General features: G+C 45.5%; 1 protein-coding gene across 1 annotated transcript; it reads left to right on the forward strand.

Annotated features, from left to right (window-relative positions):
- The first annotated feature begins 2970 nt into the window (after positions 1 to 2970).
- Positions 2971 to 24634, forward strand: SCPEP1 (serine carboxypeptidase 1). Its single transcript, XM_081898711.1, has 13 exons — positions 2971 to 3159; positions 8251 to 8396; positions 9408 to 9497; positions 10937 to 11096; positions 12804 to 12874; positions 13559 to 13631; positions 13772 to 13809; positions 14535 to 14663; positions 15768 to 15861; positions 16409 to 16522; positions 19394 to 19531; positions 22001 to 22164; positions 24321 to 24634. Exons 1-13 carry the CDS (start codon positions 3102 to 3104, stop codon positions 24384 to 24386), a joined length of 1341 nt encoding a protein of 446 aa, XP_081754837.1. The 5' UTR covers positions 2971 to 3101; the 3' UTR covers positions 24387 to 24634.
- Positions 24635 to 24844: the final 210 nt, after the last annotated feature.

Genomic DNA, 24844 nt, shown 5'->3' on the forward strand with positions numbered 1-24844 from the left:
GGTCCGGGACAGAGAAGCAACGTTGTAGGTTTTGCATTGTAAGGATGCAATCCAAATCCTTTTGGAATTAACCAAACAGCTCTCCCAGAGCTTTTAAATAGTTTTGGTTTCCATGCCAAGTTTTACTGGAAGAACTTTGCAAAGTAACTCTGCTGTTCGCTCAGAGCACATGGGCCGGGTAAAAATAAAATACTACTAATAACAATAATTTCTTCAAAAGAATTTATGGCAATGCCTTTGGTTGTCAGCTGACGGGGGTGGGGGTGGGGATAAAACCTGGTTAATTCCTGCATGTTTAACAGCCTAATGTCTCGAGCTGCTGTTAAAGGCACGGGGGCCGGTTAAAATGGGCAAACCCTAAGAATTAATGGATTTAAACTGAGGGCTTCTCATAATGCTAATGCCGGCATGCCAAGGCCAGCATAAATGCAAGGAACGTGCTGGCTCACCATATCACAAAAGCATGTAAAGAAAAAAGTGAACCTATGAGACAGAACCTTGTACAGACTATCTGCAGCATGTTTGGAAAACAGGAGTTTGTGGCATGTAGAAAACATGCAACTCCTTAATCGTAGGCAGAGATATGGGCCTTCTTTTCTCAAACAAGACTTTAAAAAAAGGAAAAAAATAGTGGCACATTCGAGTTTCTGGGACAAGTGCTGTGTCTAGAGTGCTCATCCCCTTCCCCCCCTTCAATGCCTTTTTAAAGTAGTCTTGACATCAGTAGATTGATCTTTGCTGTGGGGAGGGCACACACCTACAGCCCTCCAGGTGTTGTTTCAGCTGGGGCTTATTGGGAGTTGAAGTCCCACAACATCTGTAGGGCCACAGAGCAGCCACTCCTGCTTTCTAGACTTAGGTTGGCATAAGTGTCTGTCTCGGGAAACAATGGAACGCGCCTCTGGGGGTGAAGTCAAACCACTAGGGGAACTGTAAAGGTAAAGGACCCCTGGACAGTTAAGTCCAGTCAAAGGCGACTATGGGGTTGTGGGCGGTGCTCATCTCACTTTCAGGCCGAAGGAGTTGGCGTTTGTCCACAGACAGCTTTCTGGGTCATGTGGCCAGCAGGACTAAACCGCTTCTGGTGCAACAGAAAACCGTGACGGAAACCAGAGCGCACGGAAACGCCGTTTACCTTCCCGCTGCAGTGGTACCTATTTATCTACCGTATTTTTCGCCCTATAGGACGCACTTTTCCCCCTCCAAAAATGAAGGGGAAATGTGTGTGTGTCCTATGGGGTGAATGCAGGCTTTCGCTGAAGCCTGGAGAGCGAGAGGGGTCGGTGCGCACCGACCCCCCTCGCTCTCCAGGCTTCAGGAAGCTCTCCGCTAGCCGTGGGAGACGCAGCTCTCCCACGGCTAGCAGAGAGCTTGCCGGCACCCACAAGCTTGGGGTGCATTGGGCTCAGCACGCCCCAAGCTTCGGGCTTCCCGCACCCCAGCCCCGCACCTGGGGGGGAAATAATTTTTTTCTTTATTTCCCCCCCAAAAAACTAGGTGCGTCCTATGGGGCGAAAAATACGGTACTTGCACTGGTGTGCTTTCAAACTGCTAGGTTGGCAGGAGCTTGGACAGAGCAACAGGAACTCAGCCCGTTGCACGAATTCGAACCTCCAGCCTTCTGATTGGCAAGCCCGAGAGGCTCAGTGGTTTAGACCACAGCGCCACCTGATTCCCTTTTTCCTAGAGCTATAGAGTTGGACCACAAGGGTCATCCAGTCCAACCCCCTTTTGGCCAACCCCACCTGGGCCATATTCCAGCCGCAAGAAAGTGTTCATGCTGCCAGGGTGCCAAACCACACTTATAACACGCCCGCAAAATAGAATAATAGAATTGTAGAGTTGAATGAGGATCATCTTCTAGCCCAGCCACCTGCAATGCAGGAATATGCAGCTTCCCCACACAGGGATCGAACTTGCAACCTTGGCATTATCAGCACCATGCTCTAACCAGGCTGGGTCAGCAATGGCCCGAACTATTTCAGATTCAAACACTGAATGGTTCTTGAGGATCAAAACAGAGAGCAAAGGTTGGTGGACTTGTAAAAGGGCAACGGAATATTGGGAAATAATTTATAATAAATTGAAAAAAATGTTTAAAAGTACATTCCCAAAAAACCCAGAGTCCTTTTAGTTGGGGATAATCCAGATGGAAATTCCCATGGGTCAGAAAAGACTATGTATGCTACTACTGCGGCCCGTGTTTTGTTAGCTCAAAAATGGGAAAGGATTGAGGTCCCAACTAAAGAAGAATGACAACTTAAACTGATGGAATGTACACAGCTTGCAGACTTAACATAAAGAATAAGAGAGCAAGAGGAACATACGTTTAAAGGAGATTGGAAAATGTTTATTGAATATATGGGTGAAAACTGTGTGCACTTGCAAACATTGGCAGTGTTAAGATAAATTCAACTGTGTAAATAAGTTTTGATGGATGTAATAATGGAGTACCAAATGATTTAGTTTATGTGCAACATGCAGGGATTTATGGCATGCAAAATGAACCATGGAAAGAAAACAAGTCATTGATAATTTTAAGGTGGTTTAAATGAATATTCTAAAATGTAAAACTGAAAAACTTAATGAAAATTATACAAAACAAAACAAAACAAAACAAAAAACAGAGCGCAAAGGAGCGAAATGCATTAGGCAAAACCAGCTGCGTCAGCCACGCAGGAAACTGGTATTGCAGCACGATCGGGTGCGAAACCCAGCAGATCTTCAGCTCTCTCATTTGCATAACCGAATTGCTCCCGACGTAATTAAGCACCTGCATGTTTGACAGCGTGCTGCTGGCACTCCTCCGCGCAAACTTGCTCGCGCTGAAACGAAGTGTCCCTCATCCATCTTCCCGCAGAGTGTCAAAACGCTCGCCCCACCCACGGTGCAAACGCGCAGAGCTTGCAGGAACTGGCAAGTGGAAATCAATCCTCGGCTGCACTTCCCCGGCTAAGGCGGAAAGGGGGCGGCTCTTGCCCGGCTCTGCCGCCCGCCCGGCTCCCTTAAATAAAAAGGCGCACTTCCCTCTCGCAGAAACAGCTGACAAGCAGACAGAGTCATATGACCGCCAGCCAGGAAATCGCCGCGCAAGAGCAGAGATGTTGCTGAAACTGCCGCACGCGATCGCGCTGTTTTCTCTGGCCACTTTGGGCTCAGGTGAGTTTTAAGGGGAACTGACCTCTGCAGCTGAGTGTATGGCTTTTCCTGTGTGTTGTTTTAAGCTCTTACTAGAGGGGAAGTGCCCGATTGAAAACAAACCACTATCTGACTTTTAGAAGACACCCGAAGGCAACCCTCTTTAGGGAAGTTTTTAATGGTTGATGTTTTATCGCGCTTTTAATATTCTGTTGGGAGACGCCCTGAGCGGCTGGGGTATGAATATTTGTTGTTGTTATTCGCAATTAAACTGTACTGAAAATGCACGCTTACTTATTATTTCCCAGCTACTTACATCTCTTTGGAAGTAGGGTTCACTGGTATCCATGGGCATAGCCAGGATTTATTTTTATTGGGGAGGGGGGGAGGCAGAACCGAATTATCTGTAATGCAAATGGTCAGTTACTTAAGCATTTTTATTTATTTACTTGATTTAGGGGGAGGGCAGATGCACTCCCCCCCCCACCCGCTACGCCCATGCTGATATCTTAAGGAATTTGCTTCTGTGTTACATCCCCCCCTCCAGCTGCAGTCCTGTACGCTGGGAGTGATACCTGTCGGATTCAGTGGGGTTTGCTTCTGGTTATAGGATCATAGGTGTAGCCAGAGGTGGGGGCAGCTGCCCCCCCCCCCCGTCAAGAAAATAAATAAAAATACTTAGTAGAGATTTTGACAGATTTTTCCGAGCACTTGGGGTCAAAAGAAAGTAATTTAAAACAACTGTTGTTGAGACATTCCATTCCAAATCTGCTAGACCAGGGGTCAGCAGCCTGGGGTCAGCCAGTGTGGTGTAATGGTTAAGAGCAGTGGACTCGTAATCTGGTGAACCAGGTTTGCTTCCCCGCTCCTCCACATGCAGCTGCTGGGTGACCTTGCGCCAGTCACACTTCTCTGAAGTCTCTCAGCCCCACTCACCTCACAGAGTGTTTGTTGTGGGGGAGGAAGGGAAAGGAGAATGTTAGCCGCTTTGAGACTCCTTAAAAAGGTAAAGGTAAAGGGACCCCTGATCATTAGGTCCAGTCATGACCAACCCTGGGGTTGCGGCGCTCATCTCACTTTATTGGCCAAGGAGCCGGCGTACAGCTTCCAGGTCATGTGGCCAGCATGACTAAGCCACTTCTGGCGAACCAGAGCAGCCCACGGAAACGCTGTTTACCTTCCCACCGGAGCGTTACCTATTTATCTACTTGCACTTTGACATGCTTTTGAACTGCTAGGTTGGCAGGAGCAGGGACTGAGCAACGGGAGCTTACCCCATTGCGGGGATTCGAACCGCCGACCTTCTGATCGGTAAGTCCTAGGCTCTATGGTTTAAACCACAGCGCAACCCGCATCCTTAGGGTAGTGATAAAGTGGGATATCAAATCCAAACTCCTCTTCTAAGGCCCATGGGCTGGAAGTGGCCCATGGAGGTCGTTTCACTGGCCCATGAGTCGCCCCCAAGTTGCCCACTCGCGGGCTGTGCTAAAATCGCGGGTGCACGTGATCCAGCCCATGGAGGGATCGCCGCAGGACCGATCCGGCCCAGGCAAGATAAACTTTGCTGACCCCTGTGCTAGACAGAGCCAGACAGAGGAGGAAAACAGCTGCGTGTCCTGCCCTCCTTAGCATAAGTCCTGGGTATAGGATTGCACAATGTGTTTGCTTTTACAGAGAAGCTCTTTCTGCCTGGTGGCCTTGATTACTTTCAAGCCGGGTGATCTCTGCAATGCTTCAGATGCTGATCCCTGCAGCTCTCTGTAGTGAAACACATTGGTTGGAACCCTTAAACGGATGGGTTGGTTCTCCTCCACCTGATCCTCTCTGCCCACCCAGCCCTTGTCTCTGGATGTGCAGATGCAAAAGGAGGATGGGGCCCCTGGATCTGTAATGTCTGAATGGAAGAAAAGGAATTTTAGGAGGTCAAAACTTACCGCATTGTAGTATTTATGCAGCCTGTTACAGAAAGAAGAGCTTAAATCCTCTGCGTGCACCACAACTAAAAGTGCCGGGGCGATGTCCTCTTTTGCAGTCTAACCCTGTAGCTTTCAGTATCGCAGGGGTAGTCTTTGTGGAGGGCAGTCAGATGTTATGGGACTCCAGCTCCTGGCAGCCCCAGCTAATACGGCCAGAGCTCAGAGATGGTGGGAACTTGGAGCCTAAAAGCAAGTACAGGGCATTGAGTATCCTCACTAGGCAGTTTTCATCATGCCCCCTGCTGCAGCACATTAGCCAACACATGAATGGGGAACTGTGGCACCCCAGATTTTGACCTTTAACTCCTATTGTCCTTGACCATTAGCTATGTATCTGTCTCAACAGTAAAAGACATTAGAGCAGGCTTCCTCAACCTTGGCCCTCCAGATGTTTTGGGACTACAACTCCCATGATCCCTAGCTAGCAGGACCAGTGGTCAGGGATGGTGGGAATTGTAGTCTCAAAACATCTGGAGGGCCGAGGTTGAGGAAGCATGCATTAGAGTGATAGGTACCAGAGCAAGGGTGTTCTGGTGGTGGCCCTGTGATTGCGGAATTCATTCCCCATCTTTGACCTTTTTAATGTGACAGTCTTCATTCATGTCCATTGTTGTACTGATGACTTCTGCTCGTTTTTATGGGCAGTAATCCAGTTTTTAACTCCACGTTGTTCGTTATATGTTTATACTTTGCAATTAGTGATAGGAAGGTAACTGTTCCCTTAAAAGGCAGTCTACAAATCGGTCAATAAATCAGAAATAAATGTATGTGTGAAAGTTCTGCATGTTTGCAGGATTTGCTCTGTGTTTCCAAAGTGACCATCCTGTGCATTCTTCATAGGAGTAAATCCTATGGAACACAGGGAAATAAAAAGGTATAGAAACACACACAGTGTACATTTTTTTACTCTCTGGGACTAAATGTGTCAAACTTCCACCCCCTCACCATTAGATTTAACAATTAATTGCATTCAACAGGGGATTAGATTCCCAGCACAGAGATGGAGCGATGGCTGGCTCTGGCTGAATTTCTGCTGAAAGAATTCATAACAGCCATGTGAGAAAAAGGTGGCACCGTTTTCTGGGAGTAGTCTATTCGCAACCATAGCTTTACACCTACAGATGGGTGGGGAGGCTACTCTCACCCAGAGCAGTTGCGTTGACTGTTGTGGCATCAGTTTCTGGGGGAAGGCTGAATCCTATTGGTAGAATGCAGTGAGCGACAATCAAGGTTTTATTGGAAGCCGACATGGCAAAAACTTGCCTAGGAGCTGGTTTCTACGCCTGTGTTTATCAAGCTGCAGTTAGTGGGGCGAGACTGAAATGTGACAACCCTTCCTGTTTGCTGAAACAGCTCCACACCAGGCCACTTGATGCAGTAATGGCTTCCTCAGTCTCGGCCCTCCAGATGTTTTTTGGCCTACAACTCCCATGATCTCTAGCTAGCAGGACCAGTGGTCAGGGATGCTGGGAATTGTAGTCTCAAGTCATCTGGGGGGCCAAGGTTGAGGAAGCCTGATCTATTAGGATGAGATGGTAAAATGAGTCTGCCTCTTCTGACTGCAAATGGAGAGCTTCACTACTGAATGTTGTGTGCAGCTAGCACAGCAGGGAGATAACATACAGAACGTTTCTCCCCGATGTGTTAGATTTCTTCTAGGGAGTTCTTAAGAGGTGGAGCATTCAGAAATGCCCTACATGCAAACCGAAGTACAGTGGTATCTCAGTTTTCGAACATCTCTGTTGACAAACATTTTGGTTTTCGAACGCCGTAAACACGGAAGTAAATGCGTTGGTTTTCGAACATGCCTTGGAAGTTGAACATGCCACGCGGCTTCCGCTGAGTGCAAGATCCTGAGGCCTAGCTGTCGGCTATTGAGTTTTTGGTTTTCGAACGTTTCAGAACTTGAACGGTCTTCCGGAACGGATTCTGTTCGAAAACCGAGGTACCACTTTAGGAAGTCCAAAGTGGTAAGAAGCCATTTCGCCACCTCATTTCTGCTGGATGTGTGAACCAGACCTCAACCTCTTACTCACATCCATTTTCATTTCAAAATGCATAAATTTATTCAGGTATGTACCAGAGTAACAGTGCTCTGGAATGCCAGAGGAAAAATACATAGCTTCCCGGGGTGTAGACAGAACACCCAGTGCCTCTGAGTAATGTGACAAATTCTGAGATATAATCCAAGCGAGACGGTTAAGTACACAGCTGTGGGGGTGAAGGTCAATTAGTTATCTCCTTTCCCTGATTGGTTGTGCCTAGAATATCCTAGCTGTTCACAAGACTTTACGGAAAGAGCTGTAGGCTGCCTTTGCCGCCCCTCTCGTCTGCTATCAATGTTCTTGAAATGTCCAGTGCCAACTGAGGTGACTGCCCATCCAAGTTATGGTTGTTTGCCTGATGCACAATGGGACTTGCCCCCCTTCTCCTTTCCCTGTCTGTCCCTTGCACCATGCCCAAATCTACTCCAGAGGAACCCCCCAAATATATTTAGGTGGCTTGGAGGAGAGTGGGAGGTTGTTCTGTTTCGCAAGCAGAAATCCTTACGGCGAATGTTCACCTTAGTGCTGTGCGGAATACAACCCAAATTATTGCATAGGCAAACTCCGGCCCTCCAGATGTTTGGGACTACAATTCCCATCATCCCTAGCTAACAGGACCAGTGGTCAGGGATGATGGGGATTGTAGTCCCAAACATCTGGAGGGCTGGAGTTTGCCTATTCCTGCTTTAAATCACACCAAATACCCTTTTGCAATGTAGCCTTGAACGTCTCTAAGAGTAGGCCTCAGGGCTTCTGCAGATACTCTGACCTCAGCCTTGTGGTTTGTCTGAATTGCCTAAGAATCCTTTGCGAGGGTGTGTCTAGTAATTTTTCAGCGACGATCTGGCATGCAACTGCTTTTGTTGATTCGAGTTGCGTTGTGCGATACCAGCCTGACCCATTGCACAAGTAGCAGTTTCTCAAGAATCATTGACACAGTGATGGAAGAAGCAGCTTTGTGTGTTGAAACGGGCCGAACATTGATCTTGGTACTTGAGTCAAAAGGGTTCCTGTCCATATTTATTATGTCAAGCGCATACACCACCTTTCTATAAAGTGTAGCAACCGGTGATTTTTCTCCTCCTTTTCAGCTGTGTATTTAGAGGAACCAAAAGAACCGAAGCAGGCATGGGGGTATGTCACTGTCAGGCCCAACGCCAGCATGTTCTGGTGGCTGTACTATGCCGACAGCCCTGCAAAGAATTTCAGTCAGCTCCCTCTGATCATGTGGCTTCAGGTAAGTTCGGGCAGGGTATGGGGTGTGATTTGCAGAAAGATTATGCTATCAGTTTACTGCGGCGGTCAGCAGCGGATGGTGCTGTGGTCTAAACCACTGAGCCTTTGGGGCTTGCCGATGAGAAGGTTGGCGGTTCAAATCCCTGTGACAGAGCGAGCTCCCATTGTTCTGTCCCAGCTCCTGCCAACCTAGCAGTTCGAAAGCTCACCAGTGCAAATAGATAAATAGGTACCACTGCAGCGGGAAGGTAAACGGCGTTTCCATGCACTCTGGTTTCCGTCATGGTTTTCTGTTGCGCCAGAAGCGGTTTAGTCATGCTGGCCACATGACCCGGAAAGCTGTCTGTGAACAAACACTGACTCCCTTGGCCTGAAAGTGGAGATGAGCGCCACAACCCCGCAGTTGCCTTTGACTGGACTTAACTGTCCAAGAATCCTTTACCTTTTACCTAAAACATTGTTATAGATCAGTGTACAGTGGTACCTTGGGTTCAGAACTTAATTCGTTCTGGAGGTCCGTTCTTAACCTGAAACTGTTCTTAACCTGAGGTACCACTTTAGCTAATGGGGCCTCCCGCTGCTGCGCGATTTCTATTCTCACCCTGAAGCAAAGTTCTTAACCTGAGATACTATTTCTGGGTTAGCAGAGTCTGTAACCTGAAGTGCCTGTAACCTGAAGTGCCTGTAAAGAGGTACCACTGTATTGTGATGTTTTAGCTGGTGAAACATGATGTTGAAAACCAGATATCACCCAGCTCTACTGGTTGATGTTGAACTCCAACTCCCATCAGCGCCAGACTGCAAAGCCAATGGTCAGGGATGATGGGAGTTGTAGTTTAACATCTTGCAGTGATTGCTGAGGAAACGCAATCCATGTTCAGCCATTGGAGAAACCATCTACCTCTGATGACCTACTTCATAGGGGTTTTGTGGAGACAAAGAAGGGAAGGGCTATAAAAGGTTTATAATCTGTTTTTCTCTGCTTTTTTCCCTAATCTGTGTGGTTTTACAGGGTGGTCCGGGGGCTTCGGGATCAGGATTCGGAAACTTTGAAGAGATTGGCCCTTTAGATAGTGATCTAAAGCCAAGAAAGACAACTTGGGTATGTATCATGGCTTGTGACTAGAAGATTCATTTCCTACCCACCCGTTGTTGTCTAAGGAGTTAACCATGCTTGCTCACATGATTATGAGATTAAGCAGGAAAAAGAGTGTCCCATGGAATTTAATACAAATGGCTTTTCCAGATCATGATTTCTGCATGTTGCAGTTGGTCATACTAAATTGCAATTTCTGTTTCCCGTTTCTGTTTTCCTTTGCCCATACAATATGTGAGCTTTAGAATCCTTCCTGCATGTTTTCAGCTTGGAACCAGAGTTGGCACTTATTTTATTTATTCACCTATTTGTAAAAATCTTTAAATACTGCTATATCGCAGAAATGTGTCATAGTGGTTTGCAACAATAAAAAGGAGACTATTTGGAAAATAACTGTAAACAAGTGAAAACGCTAGCAGGATTAAGGTAAATTCAATGGTATAATATATAAGAAAGGAAGAATAAAGGGAGAAAATAAACCAAAAGGACATGTAAGAATGTGCAGGAATAGTGGGGAAATTAAAGGAATCGGGGAAGGGGAAGGGGTTGAATGTTTTGTCATAAAGAAAGATATTAATGGTGGAAATATATATTTGAATGTGAATGCGATTTTGGAGATGGTAATAATGGAAATGATATTTTAAAAACGTGATAAAAACAAAACAATGGAAGTTTTAACTCTCCATGATCCTTTTAAACAAGCCCAACAAGCAGAAATACAGTGGGTGAAACATCTTCCTGAGTGAAAAATGGAATCATAATTCCAGAAAAAGCCTCACTTGCTTAATTTCTGTACATTATGTGGGTGGTAAAAGTCATTGTCAATGTTGTGGTGGTGGTGGTGTGTGTGTGTTTCACAAAATTAGCTAGCCTCAAAGGCTTGTTGCTGCTTATGCCGATAGTCAAAACTTGCAAGCGTGCGTTAAAGAGTTTGTACTATGGCTTTCTTCATATATATTTACACACCATCTTCTAAAACCTCAAACAATGCAGTCAAAAAACAATGACCTAGAACAGGAGGGGCAAAAATGGGCTTTGTTTCACCCAGGTCAAAGACCTGGTTTGGCACACCCCACACATTTGCGTATACACACACACACACACACACACACACACACACACACAGGCTGGGAGCCGCAATGGCATCTCTCTAGCAGCTTCACCTGGGCCCAAAAAACCTGGCTAGGGGAACAGTCCACTTATGGGGCATCGAAATTATTTTCCTTGTTTTGCCCAGTTTGGATCTATCTGTTGCAAACATCTGAACCTGATGGAAAAGGGAAATTTGAGAACTTTGGGGAGGGTTTTTCTTTACCAAATGCACAACCACGCTTTGCTCTGTTGTCAAGTCATCTTTAGCCACACTACTGCTTATTCTCTCTGTGTGTGAGAGTTTTGCCGGTGTATATATAGAAGGCTTACTCTGTTTTCTTTTGATGATGCAGCTGCAGGCAGCAAGCTTGTTGTTTGTCGATAACCCTGTTGGCACTGGATTCAGCTATGTGAACGATACGCTTGCGTACGCCACAAATCTCTGCACAGTCTCCACGGATCTGATGGTGGTTCTCAGAGAATTCTTCAAGTCTAAGCCCGAATTCCAGGCAAGTGACCAGATAAGGATGGAATAATTTTAAATATTAGGTAGGAAATGTTACTTCTACAGCTAGAGCTGCAAGTAGTCCACTGAATGGCCACACGAGCCTAGAATCAAGTGTCCATGTAGTATAAAAAATTAGAAATTACTTGAAATAAACAAATAGGCCTAGGATTAAATTAAGTTACAATTAAATAAATGGGATTTAGAATGTTAAGAAAAGTGAGTAAGATGGACTATAATTGAAATTGTTTTAGTTTAATAATGATATTGGAAAGCTGTTAGTTTTAATTACAAGGAAACTCAGAAGGGAGAGATTTGAGGAAGTCAACCAAGATGTTTAAAAGGTTGGATTTGTGAAGAATTAAGTTTATCTGTTTATTGTTCCCCCTTTCCCCCTTTTTTTCCTTTTCTCTTTCTTCTTTTTTCTTTTTTTCTGTTTTTGTGTATCATCTTGCTTTGTGGTTTGTGTTATCACGGTGGAAAATCTAATAAAAAATTTATTAAAAGAAAAGAAAAGAATCGAGTGTCCAACATTTGCCATTTTGAAGTCAAATGTGGCGATTGCTTATGACACTATTGTCTCTACCCACCATCCCTGCCGTGATGTGTGTGACATGAGGTCATTGGTTACATGGTAGAATTTGGAAGTATTTTTACTTCCAGTTTGATTAACCACAGTTTAGTGTTCCTCCAGACCCCAAACTGCCATTAATCTGAAAAATTGGCAAGTCTTTAAACCAAGGGTTATGACGGTGGGTTGTTGTAACAAACCATACTTGGGCTCAATCTCAGTTTAGGGTTCAGACAATATGCTGAACTATGATGAATCAAAGGAAATACTCCGGAAATCGGGAGAGATGGGAGGAGCATTTGAGCTCATTCCTGTCTCAACAAGCCATCGTTTTATCATGACATCTGAATGCCCCTCTTGTGTTGAGAATTTCCTCACCCTGCAAATGACGCTCTATGAAAAGTATACGTCCATTTTAGAATCCCAGTTTTGTGTTTTTAAGTTACTAGGCCAAATGACTTTCCAGAAAGGTTTGAGAGTTTCCAAAGCCATTGTAGAGTACAGGGATGGGAGCATGAGAGTCTCAACACTTTGTTTATTTCCTGCTCTTTTGCACTTCCTCAAATCGGGCAATGTGTTTGAGGAAGTCTGAGGAAATCAAATCCCGGCTCAGCTCATTTGGTAACCTTAGGCTGAGAGTAATTGACCCCATCGTACCTCACTGGGTTGTTGCGAGAATGAAATGGAGGAACTAGGTGCCCTGGGCATTCTAGTCCTTGGTTTTTCTGAAGTGAAAACCGGAATACATAAGATCTCATGCACATCAGTCCAATTTGGTATACTCAGTTTATAGTGGAGGAGTTTGTTTTATCTTTGGAAAGAGAATGTGGCAAAAATCTGATGACCACATCCTCAGAGGTGACCCTATAGTTCCCATAATCCCTGACTCTAGGGCATACCGGAGTTGTTCAGTGATGTATATGGTCACTATCCTGCGGTCTTATTTACCCTTAATGATTGCAAATGGAAGTGAAGACTTTATAATCTGGTCTCGCTCCTCAGAACAGTTCAATTTCTGGTGCGTTTGGGGAGGAAGGAAACACCGAAACTTTTATTTTTGTCTGTTTGGAGATGAGGGGCAGGCGAATAGAATGTACGGTGCTCAAAACCTTAACTGCTTTCATGGGATTTCTCTTGTAGAAAGTCCCTTTCTACATCTTTTCAGAATCGTACGGAGGCAAAATGGCTGCTGGCGTCGCTTTGGAACTGCATAAGGTACGTGGATCAAACCTTTCCCTGAGGGCGGGCAGGGAGGAGGCAATAACTTGTGGCCCTCCAGAGGTCACTGGGCTACAGCTTCCCTCATCTCTGACCATTGGTCATGCTGGCTGTGGCTGATGGAGTCTGAAGGGCCACAGGTTCCCCATCTCTAAAGAGACTGGATTCTTCCTTAGCAACATGCCTCTTCTCATGGGTGCTAGCTAATAATCATCCGCCACCGTTGCCCCAGTCGTGGAATACAGTCGTACCTTGGTTCTCGAACGCCTTGTGACTTGAAAGTTTTGGCTCCTGAACGCCACAAACCCGGAAGTGAGAGTTCCAGTTTGCGGATGTTTTTTGGAACCCAAATGTCCGACGCGGGTTCTGCAGGTTCTCATTCAGTGCAGGAAGCTCCTGCAGCCAATTGGAAGCCACACCTTGGTTTTCAAACGTTTTCAGAAGTCAAACGGACTTCCGGAATGGATTCTGTTCGAGAACCAAGGTACGACTATACTGGCTGCCTCTCTGTTTGCTCTGAAACAGCACCCAAAATCTACAGGCCTTGTTTATAGGTCCATGTGTTCTTGAAGGCGGTACTGTCAAATTGCTGGTGCCCTACTCAAAATATTACATATTGTTTCTATTGGTGTAGATCTCATTTTACACAAACTCTTGTTGACTTTTTTTTCTTTTTCAAAGGCTGTTCAAGCTGGGACCATAAAGTGCAATTTTCTCGGCGTAGCACTTGGCGATTCGTGGATTTCTCCTCTAGGTATGTTAATGGGAGTCTTGAGAACATCTCTTCTGTCGTCCTTGTAATCGGGGATTTTTTCAGCCGGAATGGATATAGCTGGCTGTTAAGGAAGTCTATTGCATCATGGAAACTCATGATTTTTCTTTTTTACCCTTTAGATTCTGTGATTTCCTGGGGACCTTACCTTTACAGCACCGTAAGTGTTTACTCGGCCCATGCTTTTTGCAGTTTGTTTTTTACTTTTTCCATGAGAACCGTCCGATCCTAAGGCCCATCCAGCCCAGAATCCTTGTATTTCCATAGGCAGATGGTCATATTTTCATGTGAAATGCAAAAGCCACTCCCTCTTGTTTGGGCTGCAGTACTCTCAGATGCTAGGGCGGCCCCTTATACTGTGTACACACCATACATTTAAAGCACATTCTCCCGCCCTCCCAAATAATCCTGCAGGTTGTCATTTGTTAAACTCTGTGATAAGTAAACTGCAATTCCCAGGATACCTTGTGTTTGTGTGGGGTGCTTTATAGATATGCTATGTATGGAGCTTCAGGCATCACCGAATAAAAGAGGATTCGGACTTGCATAGGAATTACATGTGCTAATTTAAGTGTATAGATAAAATTTTTGAAATACACAATATGCCCTACCTTAGGGCAGAATACTATGACTTGGTGTGTACCTGGCCTTTCTCGGGGTGCTAAGTGTTGATAAGCAACTTCAGGGTCCCTGCTGTCTCTTTTCTATAGTTCTTGCTCTTTAACCCATCCTTGGACCACACACCTTTTGAATAGAGGACGCCTTTCTCATAGAGGACTGTCTTCTTGAAAGTATAGGTAACTTGTCCCCGGCATATGGCAGGGTGGTCAACACATCTGTCATATGATTTTCATGTATGTTCATTTTCCCCATTTTGCCCTGCAGTCTTACCTTGACGATAAAGGTTTGAAACAAGTGACCACAGCTGCCAAAAAGGTCCTTGATGCTATGAATAAAAGGCAATTCAAGCTGGCTACATTGCTTTGGAGTAAGGCCGAAGATACCATAGAGGAGGTAAGCTTTGTAAGGAGCTTGTGTGAGCAGATTAGACGGAGGTCAGCAACCTAAGGCCCGTGGGCCAGAAGTGGCCCATGAGGGTCGTGTAACCGGCCCATGAGCCACGCCCGAACTGAGACGCTCGCTCAGCGAGTCCCCGCGCGCTGCACTAAACCAGCTCTCTTCCGTGGCTCCGGAAATTGCTTCTGCGCATGCCCAGATGCCAGAAATTGTGTCTGTGCATGTCCATGGTGAGGGACCTGGGTGGCACTGTGGGTTAAACCACAGAGCCTAGGACTTGCCGATCAGAAGGTTGGCGGTTTGAATCCCCGCGACGGTGTGAGCTCCCGTTGCTCGGTCTCGGCTCCTGCCAACCTAGCAGTTCGAAAGCACGTCAAAGTGCAAGTAGATAAATAGGTACCGCTCCGGCGGGAAGGTAAACAGCGTTTCCGTGCGCTGCTCTGGTTCACCAGAAGCGGCTTTGTCATGCTGGCCACATGACCCGGAAGCTGTACGCCGGCTCCCTCTGCCAATAAAGCAAGATGAGCGCCGCAACCCCAGAGTCGGCCACGACTGGACCTAATGGTCAGGGGTCCCTTTACCTTACCTATGTCCACGGTGCTGGAAATCGCTTCTGCACATGCCCAGATGCCGTAAAATTGCTTCTGCAGAGGCACGATTTTTGGCGTCTGAGCATGTGCAGAAGTGATTTCCAGCGCCACGGACATGCACAGACACGATTTCCGGTGTCGCGCTGCAGTGGTCTGGCCCATGGAAGATCTCTGTGGGAGTGATCCGGCCCGTGCCCGGTAAGCCTTGCCGACCCCTGGGTTAGTAATTTTGAAGAAGCAGAGACAGTTTGGTGACTGGGTGCAAAGGAGACTCAACTCATGACTTGTGGTAGGGTTGCCATATGTCTGGGGTTTTTTTTGCAAACAGAACCAGGAAGTGTATGTCAAAAAAAAAAACCCTCAACAGCTCATTCTCCCCCACCAAAAGGCTGAATTTTGACTTGTCCTGAGGGAAAACCCAGAGCTGTATAAAGCTGAGGTGTACTGATGTCTTCTGGTGAGAAGTTCTCATTCTCGCTCTCCTCACTGCATTCTCCATTTTCTTTTCTAGTACACGAATGGTGTGAATTTCTATAACATTCTGACTCAGGATACGACTTCATCTACAGCTGCCGCATCTGTTGCAAGCAAAACAGTCCCTGTGTGTAAGTTCAGAGGGAAATGCCCTATTTGAGGGCAGGTTTATCATTGCCAGAAATATCTTTGTGCCCCAGGCACATTTCCTCCAACCGTCACATTTGGTGGCAGATTTGGGAATTTCCATGTTTTTCCACGCAAGGCCTCATTTATGGCCTTGGATGCTGCACTGGGTCATATGACTAGACAGGTGATATGACCAAGGAAAGGAAATATTTCTCCTGGGGAATCTTTCCTAGCACCGAATTGCATGACTTGGAGCCAAGCCATGACTTGTTAATTTGTCTTTTAGCCATTCGTTTTGATTCTGCTGCCACTCATGGGAAGTTTTATTGCTGTCTCACACTGTCTGATTTCCCCCCAGCTATTGTAGACTGTTTTTGTTTCGTTGGTTTTTAAATTTTTGGCCTGCTAGAAATCGCCCTGCAGTTCTTGCAACTGAAGGGCGAGGATTTAGGCTCTATAATGAATATGTGTCATCTTTCCAGATAAACCGGCTCATGCAGTCTCCAGTGAAAGCCTTTCTCTATTTCTCTTCCCTTCTCTTTCCATAAGTGAAACTCTTCCAGCGTCATGTACAACATCAAAGTAAGGACAAGCTGAGTGATTTGATGAACGGGCCCATCAGGAAGAAGCTGAAAATAATTCCAGACCATGTCAAGTGGGGAGGTAGGGCCAAAACTTCTGGAATAAAGCTGAAAATTTCCTTGTAACATAAGCGGTATTTTGTATACTCTGATCTCTGGAAAAATGAGGGGGTGGTCCTTTTGATAGAGCAGGGATAGCCAAACTCCAGATGTTTTGGGACTACAACTCCCATCATCCTTAGCTAACAGTGGTCAGGGATGATGGGAGTTGTAGTCTCAAAACATCTGGAGGGCCGAGTTTGCCTATGCCTGTGATAGAGCATTTCCAGTCTGTTTCCCTATAACTCTTCCAATTTTTGAACTGGATTTTTGAGTTACCTTCTACAGCGGTACCTCGGGTTACAAACACTTCAGGTTACAGACTCCGCTAACCCAGAAGTAGTACCTTGGGTTAAGAACTTTACCTCAGGATGAAAACAGAAATTGTGCGTCGGCAGCAGGAGTCCCCGTTAGCTAAAGTGGTACCTCAGGTTAAGAATGGTTTCAGCTTAAGAACGGACCTCCGGAACGAATTAAGTTGGTAACCAGAGGTACCACTGTGCAAAGAAAGAAATTGCAATCCATCTGTTCGAAGAGCAGAAGTGGCTTCCATCAAAAGCGCCCCCCACTCTGCCGCCCAGTGCCAGATTTATGTATAAGTTAAACAAGCTATAGCTCTCTTGGGGCACCCCCAAAAAAATTAAAGGGGAAAAAACTGGATGTACATTTCCAAAATATAAGATAAAAAACAAATAAAATAAAATCTATACACAACAAGTGTTTTTGTGTTGTGTAGGCTCCTATGATGTAAGTCATGGGCCCCGCCTGCTAGCCTGCTCCCTAAAATATCACTGGTTTGCTCATTTCTATATATAGGGTGCCTACAGTCTGCCTGGACTGGATGCATGGCAGACTGCAGTGCAGCACAGTTGAATGTCGGCCAAGCTGTTGTACCTGTTATCTAATATTAAAGAGTGCTTATAGACTGATGATCAGGCAGCATAGGGTGTAAGTCTTATGCCTACTGATTGGTTTCATGTAATACATAATTTGTTCATTTTGATCCCATTATAAAATTACTTTAGAAAAATATTCATCTTTATTATTTAGTAAAGGTAAAGGTAAAGGGACCCCTGACCATTAGGTCCAGTCGTGGCTGACTCTGGGGTTGCAGTGCTCATCTCGCTTTATTGGCCAAGGGAGCCAGCATGCAGCTTCCGGGTCCTGTGGTCAGCATGACGAAGCCGCTTCTGGCGAACCAGAGCAGCGCACGGAAACACCGTTTACCTTCCCACCGGAGCGGTACCTATTTATCTACTTGCACTTTGATGTGCTTTCAAACTGCTAGGTTGGCAGGAGCAGGGACCGAGCAACGGGAGCTCATCTCGCCTTGGGGATTCGAACTGCCGACCTTCTGATCGGCAAGCCCTAGGCTCTGTGGTTTAACCCACAGTGCCGCCTGCGTCCCTTACTATTTAGTAGGCCTATATTATTATTTACTAGTACAGTTCCCTATTTACCTCCACTTGCTACTATAGTATTATATAGAAATACTATAATTATATTAAAGGGCCCCATTATCTTCAGTAGCTTAGAGCCTCATCAAACCTAAATCCAGCCCTGCTACAGCCCCACTTGTCCTCAGTGCTCCAGAGCAGATTTGTGGGGAGCAGTGGGGGAAAGAAAGTATCCACTAAAGTTGCCTCCCCTTTCTGCTAGTTGGAGTGTTCCATGGGCAGAAGGAAACTAAAGATCCCAACCAATGGGTGATGGTCAACTAAGTTTTATTCAAGAGTAGACCCATTAAACTTAATGGATATGCCTAAGTTTAAGTAGGCTTACTCTGAGTAAACCTTAGTGGACTACCACCCTGTGGGTTGCATCTAATCTTAGTCATAATTGGAGTACAATGCTACCTCAGGTTACATACACTTCAGGTTACAGACTCCGCTAACCCTGAAATAGTGCTTCAGGTTAAGAACTTTGCTTCAGGATGAGAACAGAAATTGTGCTCCGGCGGCACGGTGGCAGCGGGAGGCCCCATTAGCTAAAGTGATGCTTCAGGTTAAGAACAGACCTCCGGAACAAATTAAGTACTTAACCTGAGGTACCACTGTAGACCATGGGTAGGTAAACTAAGGCCCGGGGGCCGGATCCGGCCCAATCACCTTCTAAATCCGGCCCACAGATGGTCTGGGAATCAGCATGTTTTTACATGAGTAGAATGTGTGCTTGTATTTAAAATGCATCTCTGGGTTATTTGTGGGGCATAGGAACTCGTTCATTTTTTTTCCTTTTCAAAATATAGTCCGGCCCCCCACAAGGTCTGAGGGACGGTTGACCGGCCCCCTGCTGAAAAAGTTTGCCGACCACTGGAGTAGACTCATTGAAATTATTGGACATAACTTAGCTGCATTGATGTCAATGGGTTTACTCTGAGTAGTACTTAGTTGGACGCAAGCCTTTGATTCTAAATTACATTCTGACCTGATGGCAGTTGTGAACCTTGGTGGAAAACTCTTTCTGTCTTGGCAGGCTTGTTTAGTTTTAAGAGAGCACGTGGAAGTATATTCTTCTCAATTACTTTTCTCGGTTTAATGAGAAGAGCGTATATACATGAAGACTTTAAAATTCACACTTCTATTTTTAAAAAAATGCAAATTCATTGTTGGATTGATACGCAGTTTTATTTGCACAGAAAAAAATGGAAGGTGGTCGACTGTTGTTTCTTAAAGAAACATGCCACTGGATGTTCTGATTTCTTCTCCAACGCATAAAATGTTCTACTTCTCCTTAGCAGTATATCATACTGACTCGGATAACTTGGGGTCTGGCCCCATGAGTTGTAAAGCCACACTGATTATATTTCCTTTCCTTGCCCCATCTCTTAATGTTTTTGCCATCATTCTTCCAGGCCAGTCAAAAGACGTGTTTGCGAATATGGCTGAAGACTTCATGAAGAATGTAATAGATATCGTAGATGACTTGCTGGCAGCCAACGTCAATGTTACTGTCTACAATGGACAGTTGGATCTCATCGTTTCTACCATAGGTAAGGATATTTCTGAGATAGGGAGGATGACGATATAGGCAAAGTGTAGCATTTTTGAAATCCCATTTGCGTCTCACAGTCATGATACTATATAGCAGCGTTTCCCAAACTGTTTTCAGACTACAATTCCCACCATCCCTGATCACTGGTCTTGCTAGCTAGGGATGATGGGAGTTGTAGTCCAAAAACAGCTGGAGACCCACATTTGGAAAACCTTGGTGTAGGTGTTAAACTTGCTTGCTTAGGAGTTTGAATACGTGCTGTGCCCCATTCTGAGACTTCACCAGTCGTTACTCCAATGTTTTCAAAGCTATAAGATCTAGAAACTTACCGTATTTTTCGCTCTATAAGATGCACCAGACCACAAGACGCACCTAGTTTTGGGAGGAGGTAAACAAGAAAAAAAATATTCTGAATCTCAGAAGCCAGAACAGCAAGAGGGATCACTGCGCAGTGAAAGCAGCAATCCCTCTGGGTGTTCTGGCTTCTGGGATAGCTGTGCAGCCTGCATTCGCTCCATAAGACGCACACACATTTCCCCTTACTTTTTAGGAGGGAAAAAGTGAGTCTAATAGAGCAAAAAATATGGTAATATTTGCTTCCTCCCACCTCCTGCAACTGTCTATCAACCCAGCACACGAGGAGCTGCAAACATGTGCAATGCTGATAAGCCATTCAGGTTGAGTTCTTGCAGTGTGCAGTTGAAAATATGCACAACTGACTGGCTTTCAGGGCCTGTTTCATCACAAGGCAATATGATCAATGCCCTGAGAACACAGATTAACTTGTAGCCATGAGAACTCGGGCTTCTGGAAGCATGCTTGAATGCCTGCCCAAATATTTGGATTATGAACCAGGTTGTCTTGTCCTAGGCTAAAACAAGAACTTCTGCAAAATGTACAAAACCTATACAGTCATACCTCAGGTTACAGACGCTTCACGTTGTGTTTTCTCGGGTTATGGACCACTGAAACCTGGAAGTACCGGAATGGGTTACTTCTGGGTTTCGGCGGTCGCTCATGTGCAGAAGCACTAAATCGCGCTTTGCGCATGCGCAGAAGTGCCGAATTGCAACCCGTGCGTGTGCAGATGCGCCGCTGCGGGTTGTGAGCATGCATCCCGCATGGATCACATTCGCAACCGGAGCATCCACTGTATTCAAATATGCGCTTTTATGTCATTATCTCTTTACACCTAAGGCAACATGGTTTGTGGACACCTGACTGGAAACAAGCTTGCTGGCTCAGGTTTGCATTTAAGATGCAAACAACCTGCCAGGAAGAGGTGAATCCACAGCAGCCAATTTAGAAAAGTAATTTTGTAGGCGGTTCCAGAGACTATAATTGTTAGTATCAGGAAAGACAGGGTGGAGACGAGAGGCAGTGACTATAGAAGTCACAGGCATATTCGGTGTGCACATGCCAGTTGCTTATAAATGTCTTAAATGATTCCCTGATAGTGTCATGGTTTTCCTCGGGCAGTTGGCAACCCACCTTTTTGTAACGTCTCATCCTGTTGCCAGTCGAGTCACTCTATTTCAATATTCCTCCCCTTGGTTCCTCATTCTGGCTTGGATTCAGTGCCAATCTGAGGCGTTCACAAAGTAAAGGAAGGATTGAACTCTGATTAATAAGAATACACAGAGAGGCTTGAACCAGAAAGACTCTGGGAAGGGTGCGTATAATAGTGTCTGTCTGTCTCCAGCCGCTGGCCCAGGTCGTTTTATTCACAAAAGAACTTTTTACAGAGTGTTCATAAGAACCAATCAGATTTCTTCTGGGCATTTCAACAAGCCCAGGGGAAAAGTTGTAGTACCAAAACATCTGAAGGGCCGAGTTTGCCTATACCTGTACTAAGGGATGAGCAAAGATGTATGCCGCAGGGTTAAATGAAAAACAAGTTTCTATGCCAGGCATAGGCAAACTTGGCTCCCTCGACCTGAAAGCGAGATGAGCGCCACAACCCCATAGTCGCCTTTGACTGGACTTAACCGTCCAGGGGTCCTTTAACTTTACCCCCTTTCAGGCGTCCTATGGGCAGCAGAGCTCTTTTTTGTTCCTTTAAATTGATTACAGTGGTACCTCAGGTTACATACGCTTCAGGTTACGGACTCCGCCAACCCAGAAATAGTACCTCGGGTTAAGAACTTTGCTTCAGGATGAGAACAGAAATTGGGCAGCGGCAGCACAGCAGCAGCGGGAGGCCCCATTAGCTAAAGTGGTGCTTCAGGTTAAGAACAGACCTCCAGAACGAATTAAGTACGTAACCAGAGGTACCACTGTATATTGATTATTGCAGGGCTGGGGGAAAAGTGTGGTATTCCAGGGTCTTCTAAAACAGATAGCAAAACCCAAAAAGGACATTTCCCGCTACCTCCACCATTTTTTTGTGGAGTGTGATGTCTGGCAAAACAGGACACCTCTTTCTTACATTAGCATTTTCTCTCCCCCCCCTCAATTATCTGTTTAGGCCAGGAAGCGTGGCTGCGGAAACTGAAGTGGCCCATGCTGAAAAAGTTTACTGCGCAAAGATGGAAGCCTTTATATGTAGGCTCAGAATCCACAGCGACGGCCGCTTTCCATAAGTCCTATGAAAACCTGGACTTTTTCTGGATTCTGAAAGCTGGGCACATGGTAAGTTAACTCGTATGCCTTGGGAAAGAAACAAAATGGAATATAAAGAAGACTTGATTGCTTTAAATTGGATGCTCCTGTTGCAGTCTTTTCAAGGAGTTACTTTGTTGGCAGTTGCAGTACATCATTTTTGGGTGCAATGACTCGGAGAGCTGGGATTTAGCACAGTATGGAGAATCTTCCCTTATGCTCCCATGCAAGGTGCCAAAGGAAATAATTATAATAGCTGTCTTAATATTTCACAGAACAAGGAACACGGAACAATTGAGTTGAAACCTTTTATTGGTCCAGCTGGTTTTATAAAATACTGCTAGAAGCTTTCAAGCTGCCAAGTATCTTGCTTCAGGCCTGTGTGGTTAAGAGAGAGAGAAATATATAAAATCCAATGGGTTATATGTGACCAGGCTGATAGTCATAACAGTTCTACAAAAAGGCACTCGGAATAGGGTTGGGGGCTGTTTATTATCGAGCCAAGGCTAGGCTACTTCTGGTATGCAGGTGGTGCTGTGGTCTAAACCACTGAACCTCTTGGGCTTGCCGATTGAAAGGTCGGCGGTTCAAATCCCCGTGACGGGGTGAGCTCCCGTTCCTCAGTCCCAGCTCCTGCCAACCTAGCAGTTCGAAAGCATGCCAGTGCAAGTAGATAAATAGGTACCGCTGTGGAGGGAAGGTAAACGGCATTTCTGTGCGGTCTGGTTTCCGTCACGGTGTCCCATTATGCCAGAAATGGTTTAGTCATGCTGGCCACATGACCCGGAAAGCTATATGTGGGCAAACACCGGCTCTCTTGGCCTGAAAGTGAGATGAGCGCCACAAGCCCACAGTCACTTTTGACTGGACGTAACCATCCAGGGGCCCTTTATACTTCTGATACCTGCCTGGGCCTGAATAAAAACTACAAAGGATGAAAGGGAAAGGGAAGTGAACACAACTGCTTTGTCCTTAAGGGGCTATGTCAAAATGACTAAACCCCATAGTTAGGGGGAAACCTGAAATCACCAACTGCCAGCAAAAGACAAATCTCATGATGTTGCAGTAGTCGTTGCAGTTCTGTTTCTTACAGTGTGGAAGCATGGAGCGGGACCAATGGTGATTGGATAATTTATTCAAGATGGCAGGCTCCCATAAGTTGAGACCTTTCATTAGACGATAGTGATATGATGAGATTGCACTCAGTAGGCCTCAGATTTCTCTTACGGTTCTCTACCTACGCCAAAAAATACTGTGTGTGGCGGGGAGGGCAGCATTACCCTGGCATCTCTGGATCACTGTCTTTAAATGATAACAAATCCTGAGATGAACAATATTATAGCTGGGGTTTGCCCCCCCCCCTTTTCTAAATGACTAATCATTAGCTGTGCCTACCTGTGACATTCTCCCTAGCTGCTTCTATCATCATTTATTAAGTTTTCACACCACCCTTTATCAAAAGATCCTGGGGCAGTGAACAACATTAAAAACATGTTACAGAACATCCATAATAAAAAGATAATAAAAAAACATAGTGACAGACAGACAAATAATATAATACGGTAGTTAATAGCAGTCCATGCATGCCAACATGATGTGATAGTAAGAGTCCTGAATTATTATTATTATTAATAGTTTGTAGATCGCCCTATTCCCGCAGGTCTCGGGGTAGTTCACAAGATAAAATCAAAATCAAAACAAAAACAACCCCCAAAACCCCCAGCCACATTATAAAAGGCTATTACAGTTGTACCTTGGATCCCAAATGCCTTGCAAGTCGAACGTTTTGGCTTCCGAACGCCACAAACCTGGAAGTGAGTGTTCCAGTTTGTGAATGTTCTTTGGAACCTGAACATCTGACGTGGCTTCCGATTGGCTGCAGGAGCTTCCTGCAAATCGGAAGCCGTGCCTTGGCTTCTGAACATTTTGGAAGTCAAACGGACTTCCAGAACGGATTCCGTTCGACTTCCGAGGTACCACTGTGCTTGGACCTAGGAGACTAGGGTTCAAATCCCCACTCAGCCATGAAGCCTATCTTCTCTCAGCCTAACCTACTTAATGCTGCTGATGCAAGGATTAAATGGAGACAGGAAGAAGTGTGTTTGTGTATGAGTTCTCTGGAGAAAAGATGGAATAAAAACGTAATAATGGGAAAAGAGTAAAGATCACGTTCCTCTCCTTAACAGGTACCAGCTGACCAAGGAGATATGGCGCTGAAAATGGTCAAGATGGTGACCCGCCAATGCCGCTAAGAGAACTGGGGCCTGCTGGCTTGGCTTTCTCACAAGAGCGCATCATGCTGTTGGAATGTTCTCATTGCACACGGAACTTGCCGGCGGGACAGTAGCTCTTCAGGGCGGTTGAGTCTTTTCCCTATATGATATGCTATGCAAGGCATTTTAATTTTTTTAAGCATTGCCTTTCACACTCCTCTGAAACCATAGCCTCTGCCTCCGCAGTACCCCCACTGACCTTCGGTACGATAAAGTAATTCACCGAACATCGGCTTTCTGCACTTTTGCCCCTTAAAACGGGAAGAGCTTAGGATCAACTGAGGTTTGCCGTACCCCCGGAGGATGAGTGAAAAGCAGAGGCTCTGTTAGAAGAGCCCTTCTATTAAACCACGGCGTTTGCTGTGAATGACTCAGGACAACCTTGTATGTAGAAAACACAAAACAAGGCTAGGATTAGGAGCCACTTTGTAGTCAGG

Source organism: Podarcis melisellensis (genome assembly GCF_964234715.1).
Source record: "Podarcis melisellensis genome assembly, chromosome: 2".
Classification (NCBI taxonomy): Eukaryota; Metazoa; Chordata; class Lepidosauria; order Squamata; family Lacertidae; genus Podarcis; species Podarcis melisellensis.

Excerpts from the sequence above, each read along its gene's own strand:
- SCPEP1 (XM_081898711.1), top strand. The coding sequence starts at position 3,102 with ATGTTGCTGAAACTGCCGCACGCGATCGCGCTGTTTTCTCTGGCCACT. Across the intron at positions 12,875-13,558 it reads TCGCTTTGGAACTGCATAAG|GCTGTTCAAGCTGGGACCAT; the intron begins GTACGTGGATCA and ends TCTTTTTCAAAG. Across the intron at positions 22,165-24,320 it reads TTCTGAAAGCTGGGCACATG|GTACCAGCTGACCAAGGAGA; the intron begins GTAAGTTAACTC and ends TCTCCTTAACAG.